The following is a 24,523-nucleotide window of genomic DNA, read 5'->3' as shown; positions in this document are numbered from 1 at the left end:
GGTTCCCCATTTCCACCTCCAATTTCAGTCATATACCTTCACTTCCTTGCCATTCACATGGACATGACTTGGCTTTCCAGCCCATCTCAATTTGATCAGCTGGCTATTAGCAGTAAATACCAGGAATTATTTCTATCCCTAGAATATTCTACTTTAGCAGCTAGAGATTTATCTCCAGCTAAAAACATCAAGCGCATGAAGTGAAATCCCTCATCCACATTAACTGTATCACAAAACACACATTCTTTACTCAAGATTCCCATAACTTACTAAATCAATAGCAAGTACATCCCTGTGCAAACAACATTAAAGCAGATCTTATTGAATAGCCATTACACAGATGAATTGCTGACAAACGTTACCAGACGTTAGGAAATGGAAAGATGTTGCAGTTTGTGAGCCCGCTTGCTTTCAGGAATGCAGCATCTAACATTTACAAGAATGCCAGTACACATGTGCAGCAGTTACTGCAAAACACAGGATGTGCTCTAAACACACACTTAGCTTTCCTCACTATGCATTATTTATGTAGCTAGTTACCTGCTAAAATAAATCAGAAAAATCCAATTCAGTCATCCTTGATTTCTTAAGCAACAGTAATTTCAAATTAATACATAGGCAGAAAAACTTGAGCAAGAACAGGTGTGTAATATGTTTTACAAGAGTTTCTAGAAACTTTGCAAGTTAAGAACAGCACAAGTCCAGATTGCCTCTCTGCAAGTTTGTCTGAACATCAATGATATTTTAATAATTATTTTCCTCATTGATGCTGCCTTTAAACGGCATGCACACATTTTTAACAAAACTTGACACTCGAAGTGTCCAGTTTCTCAAAATCATTTACAAAATTATGATGCTATAGCTAACTCCTTCCCCAGTACGTGAGGCTGTAGGTACTCTGCACTAGACAGTTCTACATTATATTCCTGTGTAATAAGAGAAGCAAAGTAGGTTGAAAATATCTGCTCTATTTTTATTCTTCATTTTTCTTTTTTCAACTTTTGCATATTGTGAGTGTATTCCAAATGTTTCCTCAATATACACAGAGCTAGCAATCAGGACAGGTGAAAAACTGAGCCTCCTAATGAAAATTGTTAAAAATTGTTTTTCTTAACATTGTCAAGTGTCTAGTTATTGTAACTGAACAAGACTCCTTTGCAGCTGTTACATCTTGCCCTAATTTCTAAGTACCCTCCCATCCCTGAAAGCACATAAAAAATAGAGACTCATCAGCCTCTCTTCACTTTCACCACGGTATCCTACAGTAATGAAAACAGAACAGAATGGGAAGTGCAGTTTAATGCTCCAGCACTAATGTAGTCACTTGCTAGCATTTTTAAAGCCTTCCAGATTTAATCACAAAAATATCAACACCATACAGCTCCCTGGAATGTCAGAAAATGCACACAAACACAAGGTTTCTTGGTTTGTCATGGGATTTTTTTAGTGATGTACTGAGAACAGTGATCTGTTTTCTTCCACATCTGGAGACAAATTCCATTTCTGCAAACATATTCTAAGGACTTGGAACATGTGAGGGCTCCAGTTCCCAGTAATTTCTCCAGGGTTAGGAAAATGCAGCATTGGGCAGACTCACCTTCAAAAGGATTTAACTGGGTTGTGTTTCCAACAATTCAAAATAAGGTAGATAGAACACTTTGCAATCACTTACTAAATCATCACAAATAACCTGTGCTTAATTTAGACAGGTTTACCCTTCTTTCCCTGAGGGGAACAACCAGTGCAATGTTCTGAGTGCCTCCAATACCTGCAGTGAGCAGGCGAAGCCGTAAACCTGAGGGTCCAGTTCCATCTCGCAGAACATCGACGTTCTCAGCATACACATTCCCAAGGAAACAGCTGAGAGGCATCAAGGGAGCCCTGAAACCAATCCAAAAAAATGTGCACAGGATTTGCCTCACCTTCAAATTTTCCTGTAACAAGCTGGTACCAGTTCACTGGAACAGAGCACGTTAATTTTGACAAAGCTGCACGTAACTGAGACTGAAGATTGAAAGTTGAATTAAACAGAAGGATCAGAAAGTATGGGGGAAAAGGAAGAGGAACAAGAAAGCACTCAAATGCAAGATCTTTACTGTTAATGAAGAAACCAGCAAGTTTCAAAGACTCCAGGAATTAAGGAACAATAAAAACTTAGCCTTTGGATATCACCTATGAGGAAATGTCAGCTCAGATTTCTATCAGGGAAAATGAAGTTGAGGAGATTTTAGAGCTAACTAAATCCTTGAACTAGGTGTATCACCCAAATGCAGCAGAAGAGCTTTCTCTGTGATGCTCTCACTGCTCTTGGGAAGCTACTTCATAGCCCAGAACATGAAATCAGTTTGTGCAGGTACACCAAAGACAACTATGCTGCTTTACTGGGGAAGTTCTCAATTTAATTCAACACCAATATTATTTTAGAAAATAATCACAATCCCAAGTAAGATATTTTTAATGGAAAGGCCTATTTTCTGTGTATCAGCCTGTATATGGTCCCTAAAATTCCCTGTTCTTACGTTCCTTCTTTGGGTGAATGACAAGCTAAAAGTTGGGCTTTGAGCTCTCTCTCACACACAAAACAGAGCTCCATGCAACAATCACTGCTTTCACTAAAGCTCACCATGTCACAGATGGGCACAGACAACAGCACTTTTCTCAAGTGCACTTATTTCTAATTAGGAGACAATGTCTGCATAAACTAAGCTCCCTCCCTTCTGAGCAGTAATCCAAGGATGTGTTTATCTCCTGGCCTTAAAACTCAACTGTCTCTGCAAAATTACCATCTTATTAATTTGGGTATTTCTAAGATTAGGTATCTCAGAATCCTAGAATGATTTGGGTTGGAAGGGACCTTAAAGAACACCTAATTCCAGCCCCTCTGCCATGGGCAGAGACTCCTTCTACTAGGCCAGGTTGCTCAAAGCCCCATGCAGCCTGGCCGTTAAGATAATAAGCTCAGTCAGGTATCTGCAAATACATTGAATATATGGCAGATTATGCATATGGCATATTTCATTAGTTTTGTTTAGCAAGAGAGTTTAAGATCCTTGATAGGGCCCTGCCATGACATACATATTATCAATATCCTACAACCTTACAGACTGCCTCCACTAAGTTTGATTTGCTTAGGAAGACGTCATCAGCACAAACAAAATCTAGAGGAAGAATAGCCTAAAAATGTGTTACTAAATTCACAATGTTCCCTGGTTTAATTCATTTTCAGGTCGATTGAACTTGCCTAATACAGCTGAACCAAGCTCATTTTACAGCAACATAAATCAAACCAACATTTGATTATAAGGGCTGAGGACAACACCTACTACAGAAACCTGGCTGAGGTTGGTACCTAAAGGCATTCTGCACATTATCAAATTAATAGAAGACCCAAAGTGAACTAAAAAAATATACTATTCTACTTAGGAACAGCAAAGCACTAAATAAATGATGGAAAGAGCACGAGCAGCTGCACATACTTGGTATCCTGCAGACTGTTTCCGTTGTAGATGTACATGCGCTTCACAGTTGCGCCATGCGGAATTTGCAGAGAGGCCAGACCATGGGCAAAGTTAGGCTGGGGAAACACAAAATCACTCTTGTTACACAACACAGCAGGCACTTCAGCTTAAGGTCAGAAATTGCTTTAGAGATGCTGTATATGCTTACCAATTCAAGCAAGTCTCCATCACAAGACAAGAGGGCAAAATAAGAGAAAACCCGATCTTTAGGTGGTGTTTCTATTCCACCACTCCTGGATTCCTGAGCTGGGGTGAAACACTCAGCATGTTTATCCATCAAAAGATGCCATTAATCTGAAAATTAGCCACTGCGTGAACTGAGAATTCAAGTTTTTCCTTGGTTTGATCATGGGCAGGTAGCAATTTCCAAGTATTTGTACTGATACACTGTATTTAAGGTCTAAGAAATCATCTGTCTTAAAGGAAAACTTCCCTTTTTGTCTCCCACTGCATTAATTTCTGCCTTTTAATATTTTTGCTGGTTTCCAAGATGCCTTATCTGATGAACAGAAACTTATTCGTTAAATATTCTTACACATACTGTTTTGACAGGGATTTGAATGCTCTCATCAAATAGAAATCATGCTAAGGAAGTCAGATTGACTCTTACTGCACTAGAAGAAGGAATTTCTTTCAATTCTGAATGTGACAGGACATTCAAGACCAATAACATACTTTGCTGTCACCAGACAGAAAAAACCCTATCTTTGTCACAAGCAGTCAACAAAAACAAGATGCACAATATGCAAACTATTACCTGGTCTACTTCAGCAGGGCATCTTCTAAGGCACACACACACACAAAATTCTTAGGAAAAAAATTAACCTAGAACTATAACTTTCACTGCTGTAAATATTAAGAAGGGAACCTCCACTACTTAGCAAATCTAGAGATGTCCCAATTTCAATTCTCATCCTGAATTTGCCTAGAACATTAATACCTTTTGCTTCTTAAAGTAGTCAGACTTCAGATTACTGAAGTGAGCAAAAGTTTTCATGTTCTCCTCACCTGCAGCTTGTTTCCAGCTATACAGTAAACTCCTAAGTTCTCTTAATAGTTTTTCCATTTCCATAAGCAGAACACAACACTGCTTTGTTAAGTAGCTTAGCATTGCTATACAATCTTCCCTGAACTTGACAGATTTTGACAGATTCAAATTTGACTTCACTCTGCAATCTTTTCTAATGCTCCTCTCTAAAAATTTCCACAAAGGCTTGTTTTCCTTGTGGACTGTTTCATACTACTCTGTTTTCAAAACAATGCTACTTCTAACTTTGGCATTTGGAGACTTTGGCATTACACTCTGCACAAAGATCATTTTACTAACCTCACAAGAACAACTGAAAGAGACACTTAGAGAATGCAAAATTACTTTCTCCACTGTTCTAACAGTTTGATTTTAACACCTTTTAGGTAGTCCTGCAAGGAGCAAGGAGTTGGGTCTCACAGGTTGGTTCCAACTTGAGATATTTTATGATCTTTTCAAATCTTTGGTGAAACAATTTACTTCCTCAGCAGTTTGGCTATTTCATTCATCAATGCCCTGGGAACTCTTGCATGAAAAGAAACTCTTTGTTGGGGCACTCGTTTTGTTTGCCTTATTAGGTTTCTATTCACCTTCCAATCTGAAACCCAACTGACCTTCACTACTGCTGAACAATAACTTCCCCTGGTTACCCCCTGTGACATGTCAACCACAACCACTAAAGTACTAAGCTGTGACAAAGAACATGTGTCATCATGTTGGCTGATTTCTTCTTTGTTTTGGCTCTTTATATGCTCCTTTATTTTAATGCTTTTTAACTGGTCAAGGCAGATTATACAACTGAGAGCATTTCCATCTTCACACAAAACAAGTTACACATACACTTTCATTAGTACAGAAGGGAACCACAGAGGACCTAATCTTGTTTCCACTTTAGACGGGAATTTCTAAAGATTTCAGAGAATGCAGTAATGCATTTAATTATTCAGTAACTCCTAAAAACATTTGGTGAATATGCAAACAGGCATTACAAATAAAACTCATTCATTTGGCTTGGTAGAAGCACTCATACTGAAGGACACTTAAGACGAAAATGTATTTTATGAAGTCTATCCTACTTCAGTTGCATAATCACTTCAATAAGATTCCAAAATATCTGATAAAAGAACAGCCTCCCAGTAGATCGCTTAATATTTATGTATTTGCATAGACAGCACTCATATTTTTAGAAGACTCTTTTCACCAACAGAATTGCTAGTCCCAGTTCATGATGTAAGCAAAACCCCTAATCACACGTCTTTTGTCAACAGGAAGTAAATTTTTAACTTTGAGATGGCTACATAGCATTAATAAGAACACAGAGGAGTTCAATTCCTTCCAAATTACTGGTTTCTTTTGTTTGCAAAAGACAGCAAGACACAATGTAGGTGATACTTTGCAAGTACCATAGAGGCAAAAAGAGCATCCATTAACTATGAACGATTGCTGACCTCGTACTTCGGGGTTTCAGTCCAGGAGTCTAACTGAAAAGAAAACGACAGTCCTCTGAAATTGAGGTGAAAGAGTTGCTCAGCTGAGTTGTACACTAGAAGGGAAAAGAAGGTAAAAACACAGTTACCAAAATAATCTAAGAATTCTCCAGTTCATATCTAACAGCACCTTCATCACCTCAATGAATTTGTTACATCTCAGAATGCAGGAGGAACACAATTACATTGGTCCATAACAGCTTTGCTTTTAATTTCATGCAGTAAAAATATAGCAATAAGAGAAACCATAGATTCATTACAGTTGCCTCTGCAAGCCTGCAGGCACTAACCTATCCCTAACAATACAATTATACAACATGACACAATCAATTATACCTTAATATCTCTAAAGTAGTTTAAATAGCCACTATTGGTACAAAACAGTTCTGTTCATTGTTATGTAAAGCATTGTACAGTGTTAACCAGAAAGTCTTTGAGAGAGATGTGCACAGAACACTGCTAATTTGCTCTTTCACACATGGGGAGTTCAAAGGAGCGCTCACCCTGTGACCTGCAGTTCCACCTCTCCTCCCCAGAGGAGCTCCCATGTCCCAGTCAGCTCCGTGCACTCCCGGGTAACACTAACACGGCCCAAGGAGGAAATGCTTCAGACACACAGGTCCTGGGCCACTTACAATAATTAAAAATAGCATCACCAGAAACAGCAGCCAACCAGTCAGCTCCCACAAAGAGCACCAATAAATTAGAGCACACACAGACTTCCAGCTGTCACCACATCACGAGATGTCCTGATTCATTGCAATCAATTGCACAACATCAACTACAAAAACAATAAATGTCGTCCCAGTACTTACTCTAACAAGACATGTTGTTTTCTGAGACTGTGGAAAGATTAAAAAACAATCCCAGAAGACTGAGAGCTTGGGAACTGTTTTAGGATTGATTTTCCAAACTCCAACCTGCGCCCAGTAGCCACTGGGGGAACAGAGTGTTCTAGTAACACACAGGATCTGACAGCTTGAAAACACCAGAGGCTTAAAACAATAAAGAAACCCTCTAAAAGAGAAGCTGCTTTCTTCCACTTTACCAAAGGAATACCAAAGGCTCAATATTCCCTTTTTTCTTACGATGTTATATTTAAAATGACATTGCATAGAGAGAAAATGTATATAAAGAAATAGTTTATTCCCTCCCTCCCACAGCGTCTTTCCAATGTTCAACTTGAAAGACATATCACAGGGTATCTGGACAATGCCAGGCCACCCAGGATAGAAAAATAATAGTTGAGCAATAAGCATTAAACTTTCAAAAGTTATCAATTTGCCTTTTCTACAGAATGTGCTGGCTAAGAGTCTTTTCCACGTTTGTCACTGAAAGGAAAACGTGTGGAGAGAGGGAAATGTTTTGATCGGCAGGAAAATTATACAAATCTCTCTCATGTGATAAATTATGATACATCTTTTCCAAAGCCCACAGCCAGCTGGAGAACTATTTTTCCCCTAGTCATGCCAAGTGTGATATCTGATTATACAAATTGCATCAGTTCCCATCCCCTGCAATGTTTGTTGATGCTTAGGTTTAAAGGGTAAGGAATTTTTTTATTCTTGGGAAGTTCTCTCATGTCTCCCTCAAAACCATAGATCACAACCACATGACTGAACAAGGTAAGGATTTTTTGTATTATTATTTTATTATTTTTTTTATCATACAGGTACCCTGTAAATTCCATTCAAAATTGCTGATAGAAGCAAAAAGACTGCTTCTTTACTACTGCACTCTGGGTGGGGGATAGGAAGGCAGCAGAGAGTGACCAGCTGGGAAATATTTCTGTAGAGCTGACAGGACAACACCACCAACACCAGCAAGGCTGCAAAATGGACACAGCTTTACTAAAAGCAGAGGCAGATCCAAAAGTCAATTCTTACTGGTATCAAGCACAAGACTTTTTTGGCACCATAGGGGAAGGTGAAGTCCAAGAGTTAAGAGACCCAGAACACAGCAACCCCCTCCATCCTTGCAAGGCCACTGTGGTAGGTGGGAAGGAGGACTTTTCCTTCTACCTTATGGCTTGAGTTCAACCCCACAGCCCTGGTCCTTGCTGAATGGCACTTTGGCACAAAGCCACATCCATGAGGACTCAGGACAGGATGTGGTTTCAATAGAGCCACTGGCAAAAGCAAGCCCTTCCCAGCAGGAGGTCGTCAGAGAATCATGGAAATGTGGGATAAAAATCTTGGCTTTGATGAAGCTGTTGACCTCCAAAGTGGTTGTATCTCAATAAGCCTCATGACAAAGGTACTGCAATGTTTCAAACTAACATTAGCCAAAAAGTAATGAAGCTGATTGATTTTTCTGATGACTCTTCTTTTTTTAAAACCACTGATCTGGCAAAACCAAAAATGCTCACTGAAGGTCGGTTTCAACACAAAACTGTTGCTAACCTTTTGAAATTTATTTTGAAACTAGCACTGTATCCTGTTGCAGGAAAGTTCTGCTGCAACCACCTTGGTTTTAAGTGAAAGACAACATTTTGAGTGAAATTCTAGTGGAGGTTAGTTAACAGAGATAAAAAGCAAAATACATTTGAAGTGCTTGCATTGGGGGGTTTGGAGGAGTATCAGCACAGAGAAGTAAAGGGATGGTTATATTCCTTTCATTCATTAAACCCAGTATTTGGTGCTTTGGTCACATTAAGAGGAAGGTTTCTCCTCCCACCCCAGCTTCAATTTTTGTGGGACATGAAAACACCATCACCATCCCCCCCATGCTGAAACCCCTTCTGCTTCTTCACCTTTTCTGTTTCAGAAAACACAAAGAAAAAAAGAGTTATCAAAAAACTTGTGTTGCGTAATACAGTTCAAACTGACAGGCAGCTTAATACAGAGCATTTACTTCTGCTAAGTAGGCTGCTAATGGAAGAAGTATTTTTTAATGAGGAAACTTGAATAAGCAAAAACACTAGTGAAATGGTAATAGAGGCCAGCATTTTAATAAATACGTTTTCTTATCTACATGTCACTAGATGAAAAGATGTTATGAAAAACTATCACCAGATGAAGCAAACATGCCGGTCTTCTTAATTGAATATGACAGATGCACAAGATGTGCAAATTCAGCACAAGGACATGTGGTGCCAAACTATGTTTTTAAGTGCTTGCATACAATTTTATGCAGTAATAAAATATGCTATCACTACCACAGGCAATGCTTATGGCTAGATATGTATTTTTACAGTTCATAATATCACAATTTTGGAAGTGCTCCACTTCTACATATTTGCAAATAAACCATCATCACAGAACAAATAAAAATTATAACCCACCCAGGACATGGAACCACTTTTACCCTTCTTTATTTCTACAGTTTCTTGTACATATCATTTCCATAATAGATCTAACCATAGATTTCAGAGCTTCTGTCTAAGAGGAACTGTTAATGTCAGGACCAAAATTTAGAAAGCTTAATTCTGGTCCTTGGAGTATTACAGCTAGAAATGCTTCCAAGCTTCATTTATCTCAATCTGATATTCATCTACTACTGCAGGCTTTTATGCAATAATACTGCTCTACCCACATGACCCTCCACAGTTAATAAATCCTATTCTGTAATGTACAAGAGATTGTCTGCAGAGAGCAGAGACAAAGGCTGGATACGCAATCACCATCCATCACAAAGAACACTCGCCTGTTTGGGATCAGCCTGACTACTGCAAATGGACGGGCTTAAGCTAAAAATAGAAAATGAGGCTCTGAAAATGGTATCTTGACTACATGGAGGTGAAGTTCTTCCTTGTTGTGCCCATTTGTGGCTCCATTTCTTGAAAGTTCCTGGGCAGTTTAATTATAAAGTTCAAAAGTTTCTCCACTGGCTTATCTTCATGGCCTAAGAACCCCCTGAAACACATTCCTCATTTTCATACACAAACAAGGAGCTTAAAGATAGTCTTCTCCCTGCTGCAGAGATGGTGAACAGCCAAGGGGCTGTGCAAGAGTCAGAGTGGGTTCAGCCAGGTTAAACAAGATCTCCTGGTTCTGCTCATGATGCACAGATTGACTGCACACCTCCCCAGTGCCCCCAGTAGAGGAGGGGCTCAGGGAGGTGTAAGCCAGTTACACACAGCCCAGATTTGCTCCTGCCTAGCAGGGATATAACCACATTCACAGAGCATGGAGACTGAGCAAACAGCCCTGGCTGACTCTGCACAGCCAGCAGCTCAGATGTCTGTGCTCATGGTATGCACAATCCCTAAGGATGCTTGAGAGCTGACCATGCATAAGGATGTGTAACAACAACAGCATCAACAACAAAGATCACACTTTTCTGGTACTGGCAGTTCAAAACAGATCATTAATGACATCTGAATACACCACTCTGTGCCAGTGACTCTCTGCCTCACCATTCCCCTTTTGAAAAAGAGCCACAAGTGAACTGACAGTATATTTTACATGATTTCCCAGCTGTAAGAATAGGACCATTCTGGAACACGGCTCCAGATCGTATGACAACAGAGCTGCCTACACATTGCTCTAGGCAGACACACAGGAAAGGTTTCCTAGAAAGAAGTATGTCAGGCTAGGTGTGCTTCTCAGAAAGTTTTTGGCTTACCTCCTGGATGTGTTGCTCCAAATGACTGATCAATTTGTTCTATGGTTGGAGCAATTGCCTGAGAGTTAAAATGGACACCACTGAAAAAGAAAACAAAATTAATCTGCCTGAAGGAAACCAAACAGATGCTACAAACATTTACTAATGGCAATACCACATCTAAATTGTAAGAAGTCTCCAAGACTGAAGAGTAAACCAGTAATTTAACTGAGTGCTATGCTCAAGAAAGGATGATTATGCACACTCCTTTGTGACAGCTATTTTTGATTTTTAAAATGACTAATTGAAAAAATGAATTCAGGATTTTTAAAAAAAGAGTAAAACCAGCCACTCTAACCAAGAGGAAAAAATGGGCGGTCTTAAACCACTTACCAATATTTTAACTTCACCTTAGTCAAGTCATAAACTTCAATCACCTGAAACACAGGAAACAGAAACATTGCCATAGTTCAGACACTTGCAAATCATTGGAGGTAAATCCTTGTCAAAAGGCAAGACTAGCTAGTGCTGCTTGCTCCCCTTCTCACAGAACTCTACCAAGATAAATCACACTGTCAGAGATCAAACTTCAAAAACTGACTCAATAACTGCACATCTGAAATAAGGACTGAACAATTCTGGGTTCAGGAGAGAAACCCCATATCCCATGTATATCAGTACGGCCTGCAGGAAGAAATCCTCTCACTGACACATCAGGATCTTGATTTCTACAAAGTTTACTCAAACAAATTCAAAGGAAAGCAACAGCAAGGATTAGCTAGTTAGGAAATCCCCTGATGAATGTCAATGGGCCATTCCCAGGGTTGCTCCTATTACCCTGAAGAATGCCTGTGCAGGGCACAAAGGCCTTACACTGACTGCAGTGCTGTAACTTTCCAGCTCTTCTGAAGTAAAAGATGAACACAGCAAGGCTTAGCAGTACTATCCCATTTCAATTATACTTGAATATCTTGCAACCTCGCCAAGCATTACAGAAGACAATCAGAAGCACAGCCCATGAGGAATCAGGGAAGCAGTAATATCCATTTCTGATATTCAGAAAATGCTTTAAACCTTACTGAATATTCCAAGGAGATTTCCTCTCTGCAGAAAATATTACATACAGATCCTTTGTTCTGAATACATTACTGCAAACATGCATCTGAAACTGATGTCATATGATTTTTATGACTGCCACTGGATTTTGAGGCTATACTGGGCTTTAAGCAGATGATTTTTGGCAAGTAGCCATGGAAAAACACAAGCTTCTTCCACCTTACATACGTGTTCCTGTGTCAGCAGGAAAAGAAAACACATACAGCTCATAACCACTGTTAAGCAAAGGTAAAACACGTTTTTTGTTTTGTATAATCCTCCAACAAATCATTGGCAGATTCTGGCAGGACGCACTCTTCAGCGAGAGAATAAAGCATAATTTCTCAGGGAGCTTGCTACCAAGTGTGGCTTTAAAACCTAAAAATATCACCAGCTGAGAAGGAAGTCTTGGTTTTGGGAGATGCCCAGCAAATAACCCTAAATAAAACAACTTGCCATGTTTAAACCACTACCCTCTATATATATTTAGAAAAATAAAAAAAATCAACATTTAATGGCATTTCAAAATATAAGCAACAAGTACAGCACAAAGCAAGTTACAAATTAACATTTTGGCAGAACCAACAGGACAACAAACATTCTTCTTCTTAATAAATCCACTTGGAATTATGCTTCTTGGAAAAACCTAGTTATCTAGTATTTTAATTCAAGTGCAGTTGACATGTCCAGATTTCCTTTACTGTTAAAGCCTATTAAAAAACAAAGGCTACTTTTATGAAAAGCTAGGACTGATTTTACTTTTTTTTTAGAGCTCTTGCACATCTTTTCCCTCCACAAAATTTTTTCTGAAAATAGAGAGAATCAGCCCCACCCCAGATCTTGTTTTGCAGCCACTGCTGTGTGCACTGGGCACCCTCCTGAAGTTCTACCAAAACTGGAAGTGCAAAACAAAAGGATGAGCTGAACACCAGGAGCAGTGCACAAAGAACTGCAGTGGCACAAATGTGGCTTCCCCCAGGAGAAACACCCTACAGCAGCCAACAGGCACCAGTATGCCAACAGTCCTCTTCCCAAGTCTCAAACAGATCAATTCAAATCAACATTTCCAACAGCAGAGGAATAAACGAGTAAAACTTAAGAAAAAATTAATGGCAGTCAAAGGATCTCAAAGTCATGAAAGTCATAATGAAGAATAGGCCAGAGCACTTGACAAAAAATTCTTCTCTAAATTACAGCAGCTACACTGACAAAAGGATCAGTGTGATTCTGTGTGCAGAAAACAAACTGAGAAGACCAAGGACTGTTCAGTGATGGGTTTACTACACAGTCAGAAGATAGTGGCTGTAAATGAGTCAAAGCTGATGTTTCCTCACACTCACTGTTTTGATAATTACTACGAAAACTTACAAACATGCTCAGATGTCTGTTCCCAGCAGTAACAGACCAATGCTATGAAAGTCAACTCTTCCTCCACCTCAGAGGAAGGACACATGAGAGATCTTAATGCTAAAATTGCCTTCAGAACCTGGTCCTGGATCTACCAATTCACATCAGCAACATCTCCTGCAAGGCTTTGGCTACTGAAGGCAAGTCCTCCTCCCTGAAAAAAGGGAGGAAATGTCTTAGGAAGATTGCTAACTTTATTCCTCCACCAGCTTCCTTGGAATTGCCAAGATATTCCATCTTAGTAGCCTGCATTTCAATATCTTTCACAGTCAAATTTATTAGCAAGGGTGTATTTAAAAAAACACACACAAAGAATAAAGGCCTCCTGATTTTTCCAGTTTTGCTGCTGCTGAGCAACACTGAAAACACAGTCACACATCTTAAAAACAGGCATTACTTACTTTACACCTACTGTATCTTTTAACAAGTGCTGTTGCTCACTTCTGAACTGATCCTATTGGATTTCTTAAAGAAAGCTTTCTGAACACTTTTACAAGTATAAGTTTTCATAGCACTGTATGCATTTACACAGCTTGACTATTCATAGTTCAAACAAACAAACAAAAGTATCATTAGACCATTGAACCACAACAAACCAGAAGAGATTGTTATTCCTGTATTATTTTTATTTTCGAAACAAACCTAGAAACACATGCCAGCAGAGTTTGGGTTTCTATTTTTTCTGTAAAACTAGTTTTTTAAATACAGACAAGCAAGAAAAAAAAGGCAAGAAATACAGAAAGGCAAGAAAAGCTCTTGCTTGGTTCTTAGCCCACTGGGTGTGACAAAATCAGACCCTCAGAAACTGGAGATGAAGATACATGGTATACATTACTTACAGCACCTCAAAAACACTACAGCATTGCAACATTCCCCAAAAAAGCCAGTCAGCAAGCCATGTACTTGAAATTATTATGCCAACTTTTAATTCACTCTCCTGCAGAATAACATCCAGTTAGAAAGATTTCATACAGCTGACAAAGAATTTTCAAGATATTCTCTTAAAAACTGTGAATCCAGATACACAGTCTGAATAAGTAAATTCAAAAACTTGTTAAAAACAGGAATACCATTATTATAGAATGACTTCATGAACAGAAACTACCATAAGGCAATTACAAACAGAAATCTGGGGGGAAAAGTGCTCAGCTGAGCTCAATTTAAACTGAAAAATTTCTTCAAAATGTGTATTTTTATAATATAAAAATTTTTAGAAAAATACAAGCATACCATGGTGTTACAGCCTATTCTTAGAGAAATAAGTACTTTCAACAAGTAATTTGGGTTGCTATTCAACAATTTCATATATATACCAAGAGCTTAAGTTTCAGCTGATAGCACATGCTTCTCTCCTACAGTAATTTTAGGGATAAAGCAATGGCTGAACTTTGGAGAGTGGTGTTTTTCTGCTGGTTTTATTTTAGATGTGAGTTAAGGGCAGAGAGCTCCACCTACCACTGTTCCAAACCCTGCAAGTATGCATGTGAGCACCATATTCCAGACTTACCTAAACTGTAAGCATTCAGTTTTTTAGTATCACATTTAACTCCACACTTCTGCTTTCACATGTCAAGCAGCACAGCAGTTCGAGCAGTTCACTCTCACCCAATTAGCCAAATCAACACCTAAACACTTCTGCCACAGAGACATTTACACCCACCAGGTGAGAATCAGTGAATTATTCAGCACAGCTGGTCTGGCTGAAAGGACCACTGAAAAATTAAGGAGTTACACACAGGTATTTCAAAGGCTTCAGTTAAGAGGTTTTCAAAATTTTCTACCCATGTAGTCACACCTCTACAGTCCCACAGTTGCCCACTTTGTATGGATAAAAAAATACCACTTCCATTACAGATACTTTGCAAGGATAAATGCCGTGAGAAGGCAGTGACTAGCCTGCCTTTTATTTTGCATCTTAACTACACCAAGCATCCTCGAGAGATGCAGATCAACTCTTGGTCACCTAAAAGCACAAAAGCAGAACTGAAGACACCAATTACAACAATCTAAACTCATCCAGAACAAACTGAAGTCAGTGCAGGAGCCAGCTGCTCACCAGAGGCCTGGATGTGGCTTTCTGGGGGAAATCACACTCACAGCCACACAAGTACTTTGCAAAGGTAGCTTAAATGAAAACTATGAATAGAAGGAAGTTTAATTTCATAAATAAAATGGCAGCCTAAATAAAGGAACAACCTGGGCAGAAAACAACACTGTCTGGTTTGCATTAATGATGATCTGATCTCAAACCCAAGGCTTAGGACACAAGGCTCTTACTAAACTTTCTGTGCCACTTGAGACAAGATTGGCGAGGCCACACTGCACCATCACACTTCTGTGGCACTGCTACATCCCCAGAGCACAGGCAAGGTGTCTTACTTCCAGAAACAAAGATTTAAATCCCAAACTGAAGAAATGCAGTTCATAATCACAGGAGAGCACTCTATGTAAGACAAATTAAATGTCTACAGGAGCCACTTATGCTCTGTTAAGGAGGGATGTTTTATTACCTTAAGTCTCTGATTGAAAGCATCAAACAGCAGTTTGATTCCATCCTGAGTCAGGTTAAGGATGAGGTCATGGCTAAGAGGTGACTGTAAAACAAAGAAAAAGGCTGTTAGGCTTTTAATTTCAAGATTTCTTTGTTAAGATATACATCACTATAAAAGTAAAAATTGGATACTTCAGAAAAACAAAACTACCTCAGAGAACAATCACTTGTTCAATGAATAAACATAACTAAAATACATTTGGCCAAACCTCTCAAACCCTTCAGTTTCCTCATGAAAAGAAATAGAATAATATAATATCTGTATAATATCTGTGCCCTGCAAAAACTTCTACGAGTACTTTGTCCATTACTGTAAGTGGAGGAAATAAAAAACAAAACTCAAAACAATATAACCCCCAACCCCATTAAAAAAAAAAAAAAAAAAAAAAAAAAAAAAAAAAACAAAACAAGAAAACAACCCCACCCTGAAAATTAACATTCCCAGTTTAGCATCAGAGACATCATCCAAGGACAGCCTCTGTTGCATTCTTGGTGCACAAAAATACCAAGGCTCACATCAGAGCCAGGCATGTGCTTGACAAAGGGATGGCTTTCCACTTCAAAAATCAAACTGTCACAGTCTTTTTTAGGCCTCAAAAGGAAGGCTTCAGACTCTCATGTTGTGAATTTAGGTTTCCTTAGTTACTGTGAATCATAACAACTAAAGGCTTAATTTGCAGTCTGCTGGAGTCAATAGGAGACATTCCACTGGCTTTGCTGGTGTCTGTATAGGCTCTACACCCTCTCAGTCTGCTGGGGAAGCTGCTCTGTGCTCCACCAGTGCAAGCCACACAGACACAGTCACTTGGCCCCAGTTCAGCTATTTGATCATGTACCATCTAAAACACATTTGCTTCAAAATGCTCCATCTCCCACAGCTGTCTCGTCAGAGGAGAAAAAAGGTTGAATGGCAGGCAGGCAGCAAGATTCATGCCCTAGAACTGCACCAGGCAGTTTCCTAGCAAAAGACAGAATAGGGATGGACAACTGGGGCAAATAAAGGCTTCTGAAGTGGACAGCCACACCATACAGCCCTTTCATGAATTAAGCATAAGCTATCTTACTTTGTTCTACTGAGAGGAGCTCTGGGGTTTGATTGTCAAAAGCCCAGTGCTCATCCTCAATTTTCTCACATCAGCCCTCTCTTCTAGCCTTGGTACTTTCTGAGCATTTTCATGTGCATGTCCCACCCCTTCCCAAACCATATAGCCAAGTGATCAGATCCTAGACCTCACATAACTAAGTTAAAACAAGCCATGGGGCCTTCCATCCCCTGTGATGCAGACTTCCTGCTCCTCTGGATCACTGCAGTAGCTTTTCCTGAAGCTGGTCCAGCTTGAGCCCATCTTTCCTGAACACCAGTGATCTGCTGTGCCAACTCTGTCCTAAATGAAACTTTCACATTTCACACAATGCCACCAACTGATGGCACCTCACTCTTGCTTATAAACTTTTATGGCTCTGTGTAGAATTGAAGCAGCATTGCAACAGAACTACATGCTTGAGATAAAAAGGCCTAATGTTGATCATGACAGTCATTGTCTAATCCCTTATAAATCTAATTTAGAAAGGCTACAGATAGAGCAAAAAAGCCTTGTAATCTGGCATTCAAATACATCAGCTGAGTTGTTCTGCTATGGGATATGCTCTGTATTTCACTGGTTTCTAAATAGTTTTCTTAAGGTTATTCCAAAATTAATGAGAGCATTACAAGTACTTTTAAGTGGATGGGAAAAAAAAAAAAACACCAAACATCTAAGGAAAAGCTTGATAATTAGTACAGCAAATAGCTTCTGTTCTGTGCTGGCATATTTTCTAATACATGGAAAGATTCAAGAGCACAAATTTAGTTCATGTGACTTTCAATACACAAAACAGAACCTCAAGTATGAAAGATGATGCCAAGAAGCAACAGAAGAGATCTTCAAGATCAAGGAAGCACCACAGATCTGCAGTTACATTGCTAATCTACACAAAGATGCAGGAAAAACTGTTATCACTTAACAATCCCATCAACCACAATCCAGAGGATGAAGCTCAGGAAAACAAAAGCAATTCGTTTAGGCAATCCCACTTAAACCGACCAAAAATGAGTTAAAATTCTTTTATTCACAGAAAAGGATTCATCAAGCTTTTTTGGCACAGTTTGGGCATCCCATTTATGTCAAGTTAAAGAGAGCACCATGGGCAGATCTAATTGCATTTAATTGCCATATAAATTTTTGAAAGGAAATACTCACTGCTGGAGTTCCAGGATCAGAAATTCAAATTTAGAGACGCAACAGCTTTAAATAAGATTTGATCACAGTGCTTAAAGGCATTCTTTTACAAGGCAAAGAGGAAAAAACATGAAGGCTGTTCAGGTACAGTTTTTTCAAGATAGAAGTTGTGCATGGGAAAGTTAATTTAAGGCTTTGAATCTTTTAAGAACTGAGCTCTTTGTGCTCAGCTGCTAATGAAATGCATGACACTCTGCACAAGGGTGAGGACAGAGCCAGACAGTCAAATGCAGGCCCTGAGTAGTGTGTGAAAAAAAATTGCAGGCACTGAATTGCAATAATATACAGGAAAAAAAATAATCATCAGAACCATTCCAGGAAGATGGGAAGAACTATTTTATTAGGCTATGCAGATGCTAAAACATCTTTACATTTATTACATTTTGGGGAAAAAACCCCAAACCACTAAACCTGCCCTCTGCAGCCAGAATATAATGTTAGTGTACACAGTCAAGAACAATGCAACTTTCCAAGAGGTGTAAAAAACCAAGGAGTGGTACACCTCTGCTTACTAGCACTGAACCACTCATCCTTCTGTGAGTCTACAACCTGAGTGGAACAGGAATCTCACCATTTATCTAAACAACTCTAGAAATAATTCAAATGCACTGTGGTAAGAAAAACTAAAACCCTCCAAGAATACAAAAAACAAGGAATGTGCTCACTGCCAGACAGATGCTTCCATGCATTAATCACAAGGAGCCAGATTTGCAATTCAGCCATCAGAAAACCCATAAATCCACATAATGTGAAAAAAAAAAAAAAAAGATAATTCACTTAGTAACATGAAATATGTATCCAGCACTGAACACCAGAGTCAAGGTTGTTCTTAGCCATTCAGCACTCACTGCAAATGCACAAGGCCTGAATCCTTATTTTGATACAAACTAATATGGTACAGACTCTGCCTTTTTCCTGATGCAAAGAGCTGTAATTTGCAACATATGAATATCTTCTTATGAACGTGCATTGCACATAAAACATCTGGAGAGTCCTCTGAGACATCTGAGACTCCTTTGTCCTATCTCCCCTTACACTTCCATCAGAATAACACATTTTCCTTGATCTAGCAGAAGGGTTTTACTCCTAGTCCTGTTTTTGATGGAAGTCAAACATATCAGGAACTTACTGCTGAGTTATGAAGAATGATTAAGACAATTATAGTTGGCTTAAGTCACTGCACCCACTTTCTGCAGACAAATTTGCAGATGCAGAGAAAAGGTGCAGAAGGTTTTTCATGGGGCTCATCACCACTGGACCAAACACAAAAGCAGAAAGTAATGAGTGATTCAGTTCTTTAAATTGCAGCACCACTTCACAATGATAAAGTAAATAGACTAGAATTAAATTGCCCAGCTAATTACATAACATTTCACTATTTAAAGGAAAAACAATGCCACTCCTCCATTACAAATACAAAACTGACAGTTGTTAAATCACTGTACTGCTGTGCTGAGGATTATTACATGTGAAAAGAAACTTCTAAAAGCTGCATCTCTCACGTGGTGGCAATAATTTGGGGTAGCTCAATTTCAAGCAGCCCCACAACTCTCACAATATGCACATGAGCACAAAGCATGTCTCCATTCACCATGAGATGCCTTTCCTGGCCAGCCCTGCTCACCTGCTCGCTGTAGAGAACCTGGACGTTTTTGATAATGCGGCAGTGCTTCTGAAGGATGGCTACAGCCTGAGCCAACGGCATTCCTGGAAATAAAAACAGGTTTTCTTCAGTGCAGAAACCAGTTTACAAAGATTTTTAACAGCAAGGTTACACATGAGGTAACCAAACCACCATCAGCAAACACTGAGTTACAACAGAAAGGTATGTGGTCAACAAACAGGCTGACTTGACTCATGGTATCAGCACAGACCTGGTGTTTGGAAACAGAAAAGTCATTGTTTATCTACCAGTTGCTAGGCATATATGAAAAAAAGTCTCTCTAGACACAAAATTAAACAGCAAAGTTCAAGCAGAAAAAGCAGAGAGCTTGCTACAGCCTGTGCACAAAATTTTCTGCTTTTTGGGGTCATCAGTCCAATAACTGATAAAATTGCCCATCTCAAACTCCACTAGAGCAGGCTAGGACACTCCTATAGACATTCAATAGGCTCCTGAAACACCTTTTATTACACACTTTATTAACCTTGATGTAGCTCTGGGTATTCACACCAGACACATACAAATACTAACACAGAGCAATGATTCTCCTCAAACCTAAGAGGCCACACTAGCTGCTGATAGGGCTTTGCTTGTGTCAAGGAAGAAACTTTATTTCCTCAGTTTACAGACAGGATATACATACTAAAAATTTGGTTCAGTTGAGGCAATACACTTATAGTCACTCAGCCTCTCATACAATTTCAAGGGCTTTTTTTCTTTCCTTAGTGTATATCTTATCTTTACAATTATATATTTTTGAAAGCAGAATGGAACAGCTGATTCTGCAGACAAAATAGCACCACACCATCTCATCATTTATCACACCAAAAACCTTTGTTGCCCTTCCAAATGAAATGTGATCACATTCCTGGATTCAAAGCAAGCATTTATAAAGTGAGGTTATGAGCTCATAATTGTGAAATTTTATTTTCCTACTAACTCCTGCAAGTCAATTTTGATTAGTTATTGGACACTTTTTTTCCATTCCTTGCCCTGTCCTTCACTATTTCTAGTTTTTAAATGTTAAGAAAGTTGGCCTAATTAGGCATAATTTACCTCAGAACCTACATTTATTACATTCAGAACTTTCAGTTACTTGCTACACCAACAAAACTCAGACAATGTCATGTCCTTTTAGACATTATCTACAGTATTCGAGAAAACTCTCTTTCTCTTTCCATATATATATATTTATAACATACACACCTAGCTCACCATGGGTACTGCTTTAAAGTAATAATGGCATAACACTGAAAAAACCCCAAAAATACAGTTTTCATTGTCGTGCCCATATATTGCAGCTTTACTGAAATGATGAAATCAAGTTTTGGTAAAACAGATGTACAGATTAGAACTACAGCGATTCAATTTGCAAATACCATATACAAACCTGTCAGCAAAACTGGTTTTCACCTTAGCCCATAATCTTGGGGACAATTTGGTTTGCAGCTAAAAATTATACATCAGTAGATGATATTAAGTAAAAAAAGAGTTATTATTTTAATAAAGGTAATGAAATTAAAATGCAGAGCCACACAATAAAGCAGCACTGTTTCCTATTATCTAGGAAATAGCAGTTGCCTTGTAGTCTAGGCAGCAGAGTTTGAAGATGACAGTTATTATGTATTAGATAATATTTTCAAAATGGAATAGAAACATGAATAGCAGCAAGAAGCTAAGATCAAAGATGCTGCTATAAAAGTTCCACATTTCTCAACCTAGTAAAAAGTATGAATCCAGAAAAAAAGTAAGGTTGACTGAAGAGCACAAAATCCATATTCTAAGTCAGTATTCATAGAAGACTTGCAGAGTTAAGATCATGGGCTCAGTTAAAAAATAACCCAGTGGCACAGGCTGAAGCCCAGCCAGCAGAGCTGACAGGGCCCAGAGGCCAATGGTGCAGCAGCCGTGGGGATTCAGTCAAAAAGCACCCAGCTCAAGAAGTGCAGAAACACTGAGTTCAACGTAAACTGATGCAATCCTGGGCTGCTAAGTGTGCAAACAGATGGCTCATGTGACTCTCTTACTCACAGCTTTCTCAGGCTGCAAGCAAATGGACATGGACTGGCTTGGTTCAGTTTTCAGTCACTGAGACTCAAACAGATTTGGCCATGCAGCTGCTTAGCAGAGCTACAGTGAGCAACCCAAATTCTCCAGGAACAGTTTACAGGACCCAAAATGTGTTGAACAGCTAGTATCCTCCCTCTGCTTCCATTTGCTTCTAGAAAGTCAAAGGAGGAATAAAAAAATGGGTTCTTTTTCTCCAGTCTCCTCACACACAACATCCCCTTTTTCCTCAACATTCGTCAGCCTTTGCAGTCAAAGAGGAAAACAAAGAATTCTTTTTCCCTTGCTCATCAGTCAGGGGGAATGGGGAAGCAAACATGGTTTCCAGCACATCAGACAGTCAACCAAACTGAGCCATGGCAGTAATGCCCACAAAGACCAGTGCTAGGGCTCCTCTGTCACAGACCTTCCCTCTTCTAAATGCTGAGTGATACAAGCAGCACAAGACAGTTCTCTCACACTGGGCAGGAGCATCATGGCTTGAAGCATCAGCCTATGTAAGACTGTGTGGCTTGAAGGGATGGGGATAGAGAAGTGAACAAAAATTAGGAGAAAAATACAAGAAAAATCTAAGATGAATCATAATACGTTAAATAAAAATACATGAAACTCAGCAGAAAAAGAAAGTATAAAGCCCAAGAGAAATGCAAGTAGGCCTTAGAAATTATACATCTCAAACACTAATAATATAGCTATAGGCACTACAGAGTAAGTATTTAATTGTTCTCCTTTAAAATAGCAGGAATGTAGCCCAAGAGGTGCAGTGGCACAGGTATCTAAACTCAGTCTTGGTTAAATTTTTTATGCTCTAGTCACATAGTGAGTCAACACTGGAGCCAGAAACAGAATCCAAAAAGTCATGTACAAAATTTTCCTGGCATTTCCCCTCAGTCATCTCCATCGTGGGCACAGTACTGGAAGCCAGAGTCAGCAGCAGTTCAGGAATACTGCCATTAGTTCTGCTAAGAGCAGAGCAAACAAAGAATGAGTGGAACAGTGCTGGCAGTGAGAGTCCCGTTTACACCAGCACCAGCACGAGCACAGCTGAAGCAGCTTTGTCAGCAGGGACAATCTTCACACACCATTGCTGGTGCAGGACAAAGTCAAGTACCCTCATACCTAGTCAGCCTCTGCTCTGCACCAGCAGGTCATGCTAATTATATATTAGACACATCACGTGGTGGCTATGTTTACTCCAAGAAATACAGCTGAGTTTCCTCCCTCTCACATCTATGCATGTGTGTGTGCCTGCACATACACAGAGACACTGGGAAATTTTAACCATGAGACTGCATTGACAGGCTTTCCTTGGGAAAAGGAAAAACACGTTCTCTTTCCTTTTCTTGTTTTGATATGGAGAATGGAGGGGAGCTGGTACTCTGTATTTATGAAGACAGTCAGAGTATGCAGCTGGTTGCTTTTCCCCAGGTAATAAAGACACTAAAGGATGGCAGAAGGTCACACCAAGCTGAGAGCACAGAACATTTAGGGTACAAGGAGCTCACCCAGATTTCCAAGGGTGGGACCTGGGCTGCTATAATTAGCCCCCAAAGCCATTGAGCCCTGTCCATAACCATCAAGTTGTACTTGACTGAAGCGACAGCAGCACAAACAGCCCTTTGTGTTTGATGGGTTTCACGTAAACATCCCCAAGGCACAGCACCACTCCTTAGCCCAGCCCAGCTCAGTGTAACAGTGTCCTTAGGAACAGTCTGTGCCCTGGCTCACAGGTGACAAGAGCAGCAGCCCAAGTGTAGCTCAAGTTCAGGCAGACCCAGAGGGTGACACTGAGCCTCGTTCACATCTACCAAACCCACCCCACCATTAACTCCACACAGAGCTGCAGCAGGGATGGAAAACGGAAATGAAAGAGGCCAATGCTGATATGTCACACCACCACCAGCAAAGGTGACATCAACAGTACCTTCTGAGAGTTTTAAGGACTACCAATATCTGCTTGCAAACACACACAAAGAATCCACATTATCTCATTTCAGCTGCTCATTTAAGTGCCCTGCCTGAGCGCCAGCCAAATTTGCATCAGCTGGGGGAAAGTTCTTTCTCATCACAGTAACCAGAGCAGTAACTGCTAGGGAAGGTCTACTCAGCAAGATGAAAAAACACAAATTATTGGGGGGAAAAACACTCGTTATCCAACCCTGAGAAAATATCTCCAAAGTTTACTTTCTCCACTCTTTCGCAACCCAACAGCGACACAAAGAAATTGTGAAACTCGACTCATGTTTATGAAGGGTTTGTACAGAAAAGCACAGCAGTTAGAGTAAGTATCAGAGCTCAGCTGAAGCTGCCAGTATCACCTGACACATATTCAGGTGACAATCAGCACATTCATGCTTCCTCTTTTCCCAGTTATTTAAAAGAATGACTAGTCTTACACGGCGAGACAAAAGAAAGCAAACGAGCAGATGAAAGCACACAATCAGATAAACAAAGCACAAGTTGACACGCAAAAGCTAAAGGTGAAACTATGAACGACAAGGAAATGCTTAAAACTCGTACTTTAGTATTTTTAGCGACAGCGGAAGGCGAGCTTTGGCTCTCGCTCCCTTTCTCCCTCCAACTCCCCGAGAGCGCCGGGAGAGCCCCACGGACGCCGAGGGGACCCGCACGGCCCCGCCGAGCCCGGCCCGGGGGAAGAACACACTTACCTAAGGTGAACTCCCATTGCTCGTTCCCCAGAGAGCGCTCGGGCACCACCTCCAGATCTAGCATTGGCTCAGGTAGCGCGGCGGCCGGGGCTGGCACGGCGGGTCACCGGGAGGCTGCGCCGGGCCCCTGCGGAGGGAGCGGGAGGGAAGCGCCAGGGCAGCGGGCAGCCCGAGCCCGGCCCCGCCGCCGCCCCCGGAGGGGCCCGGCCGCCCCC

At 40.1% G+C, this 24,523-nt stretch overlaps 1 protein-coding gene across 7 annotated transcripts in view; it reads right to left on the bottom strand.

Annotated features, from left to right (window-relative positions):
• Nucleotides 1-24,523, bottom strand: part of PHAF1 (phagosome assembly factor 1) — a 36,480-nt gene that overhangs the window by 11,743 nt on the left and 214 nt on the right. For 6 of the 7 annotated variants that reach the window (XR_005954412.1, XR_005954414.1, XR_005954413.1 and 3 more), the window contains exons 1-8: nt 24,309-24,517; nt 19,534-19,616; nt 15,590-15,673; nt 10,971-11,014; nt 10,599-10,678; nt 5,994-6,088; nt 3,477-3,574; nt 1,769-1,881 (exon numbers count right to left, since the gene is read on the bottom strand). Coding sequence is in view for 3 of the 7 variants with exons in the window: in XM_041458628.1 (XP_041314562.1) it covers nt 1,769-1,881; nt 3,477-3,574; nt 5,994-6,088; nt 10,599-10,678; nt 10,971-11,014; nt 15,590-15,673; nt 19,534-19,616; nt 24,309-24,372 (661 nt within the window). In the remaining 4 variants the exon portion in view is untranslated. Of the gene's footprint in view, nt 1-1,768; nt 1,882-3,476; nt 3,575-5,993; nt 6,089-10,598; nt 10,679-10,970; nt 11,015-15,589; nt 15,674-19,533; nt 19,617-24,308; nt 24,518-24,523 lie in introns of those variants that run through there. The other variant, XM_041458627.1, reaches the window with a different exon arrangement.

The sequence above is a fragment of the Pyrgilauda ruficollis genome, unplaced genomic scaffold (genome assembly GCF_017590135.1).
Source record: "Pyrgilauda ruficollis isolate IOZ18807 unplaced genomic scaffold, ASM1759013v1 scaffold13, whole genome shotgun sequence".
Taxonomy (NCBI): Eukaryota; Metazoa; Chordata; class Aves; order Passeriformes; family Passeridae; genus Pyrgilauda; species Pyrgilauda ruficollis.
The sequence above is the reverse complement of the archived record's forward strand: the minus strand, read 5'-3'. Positions and strand labels throughout refer to the sequence as shown.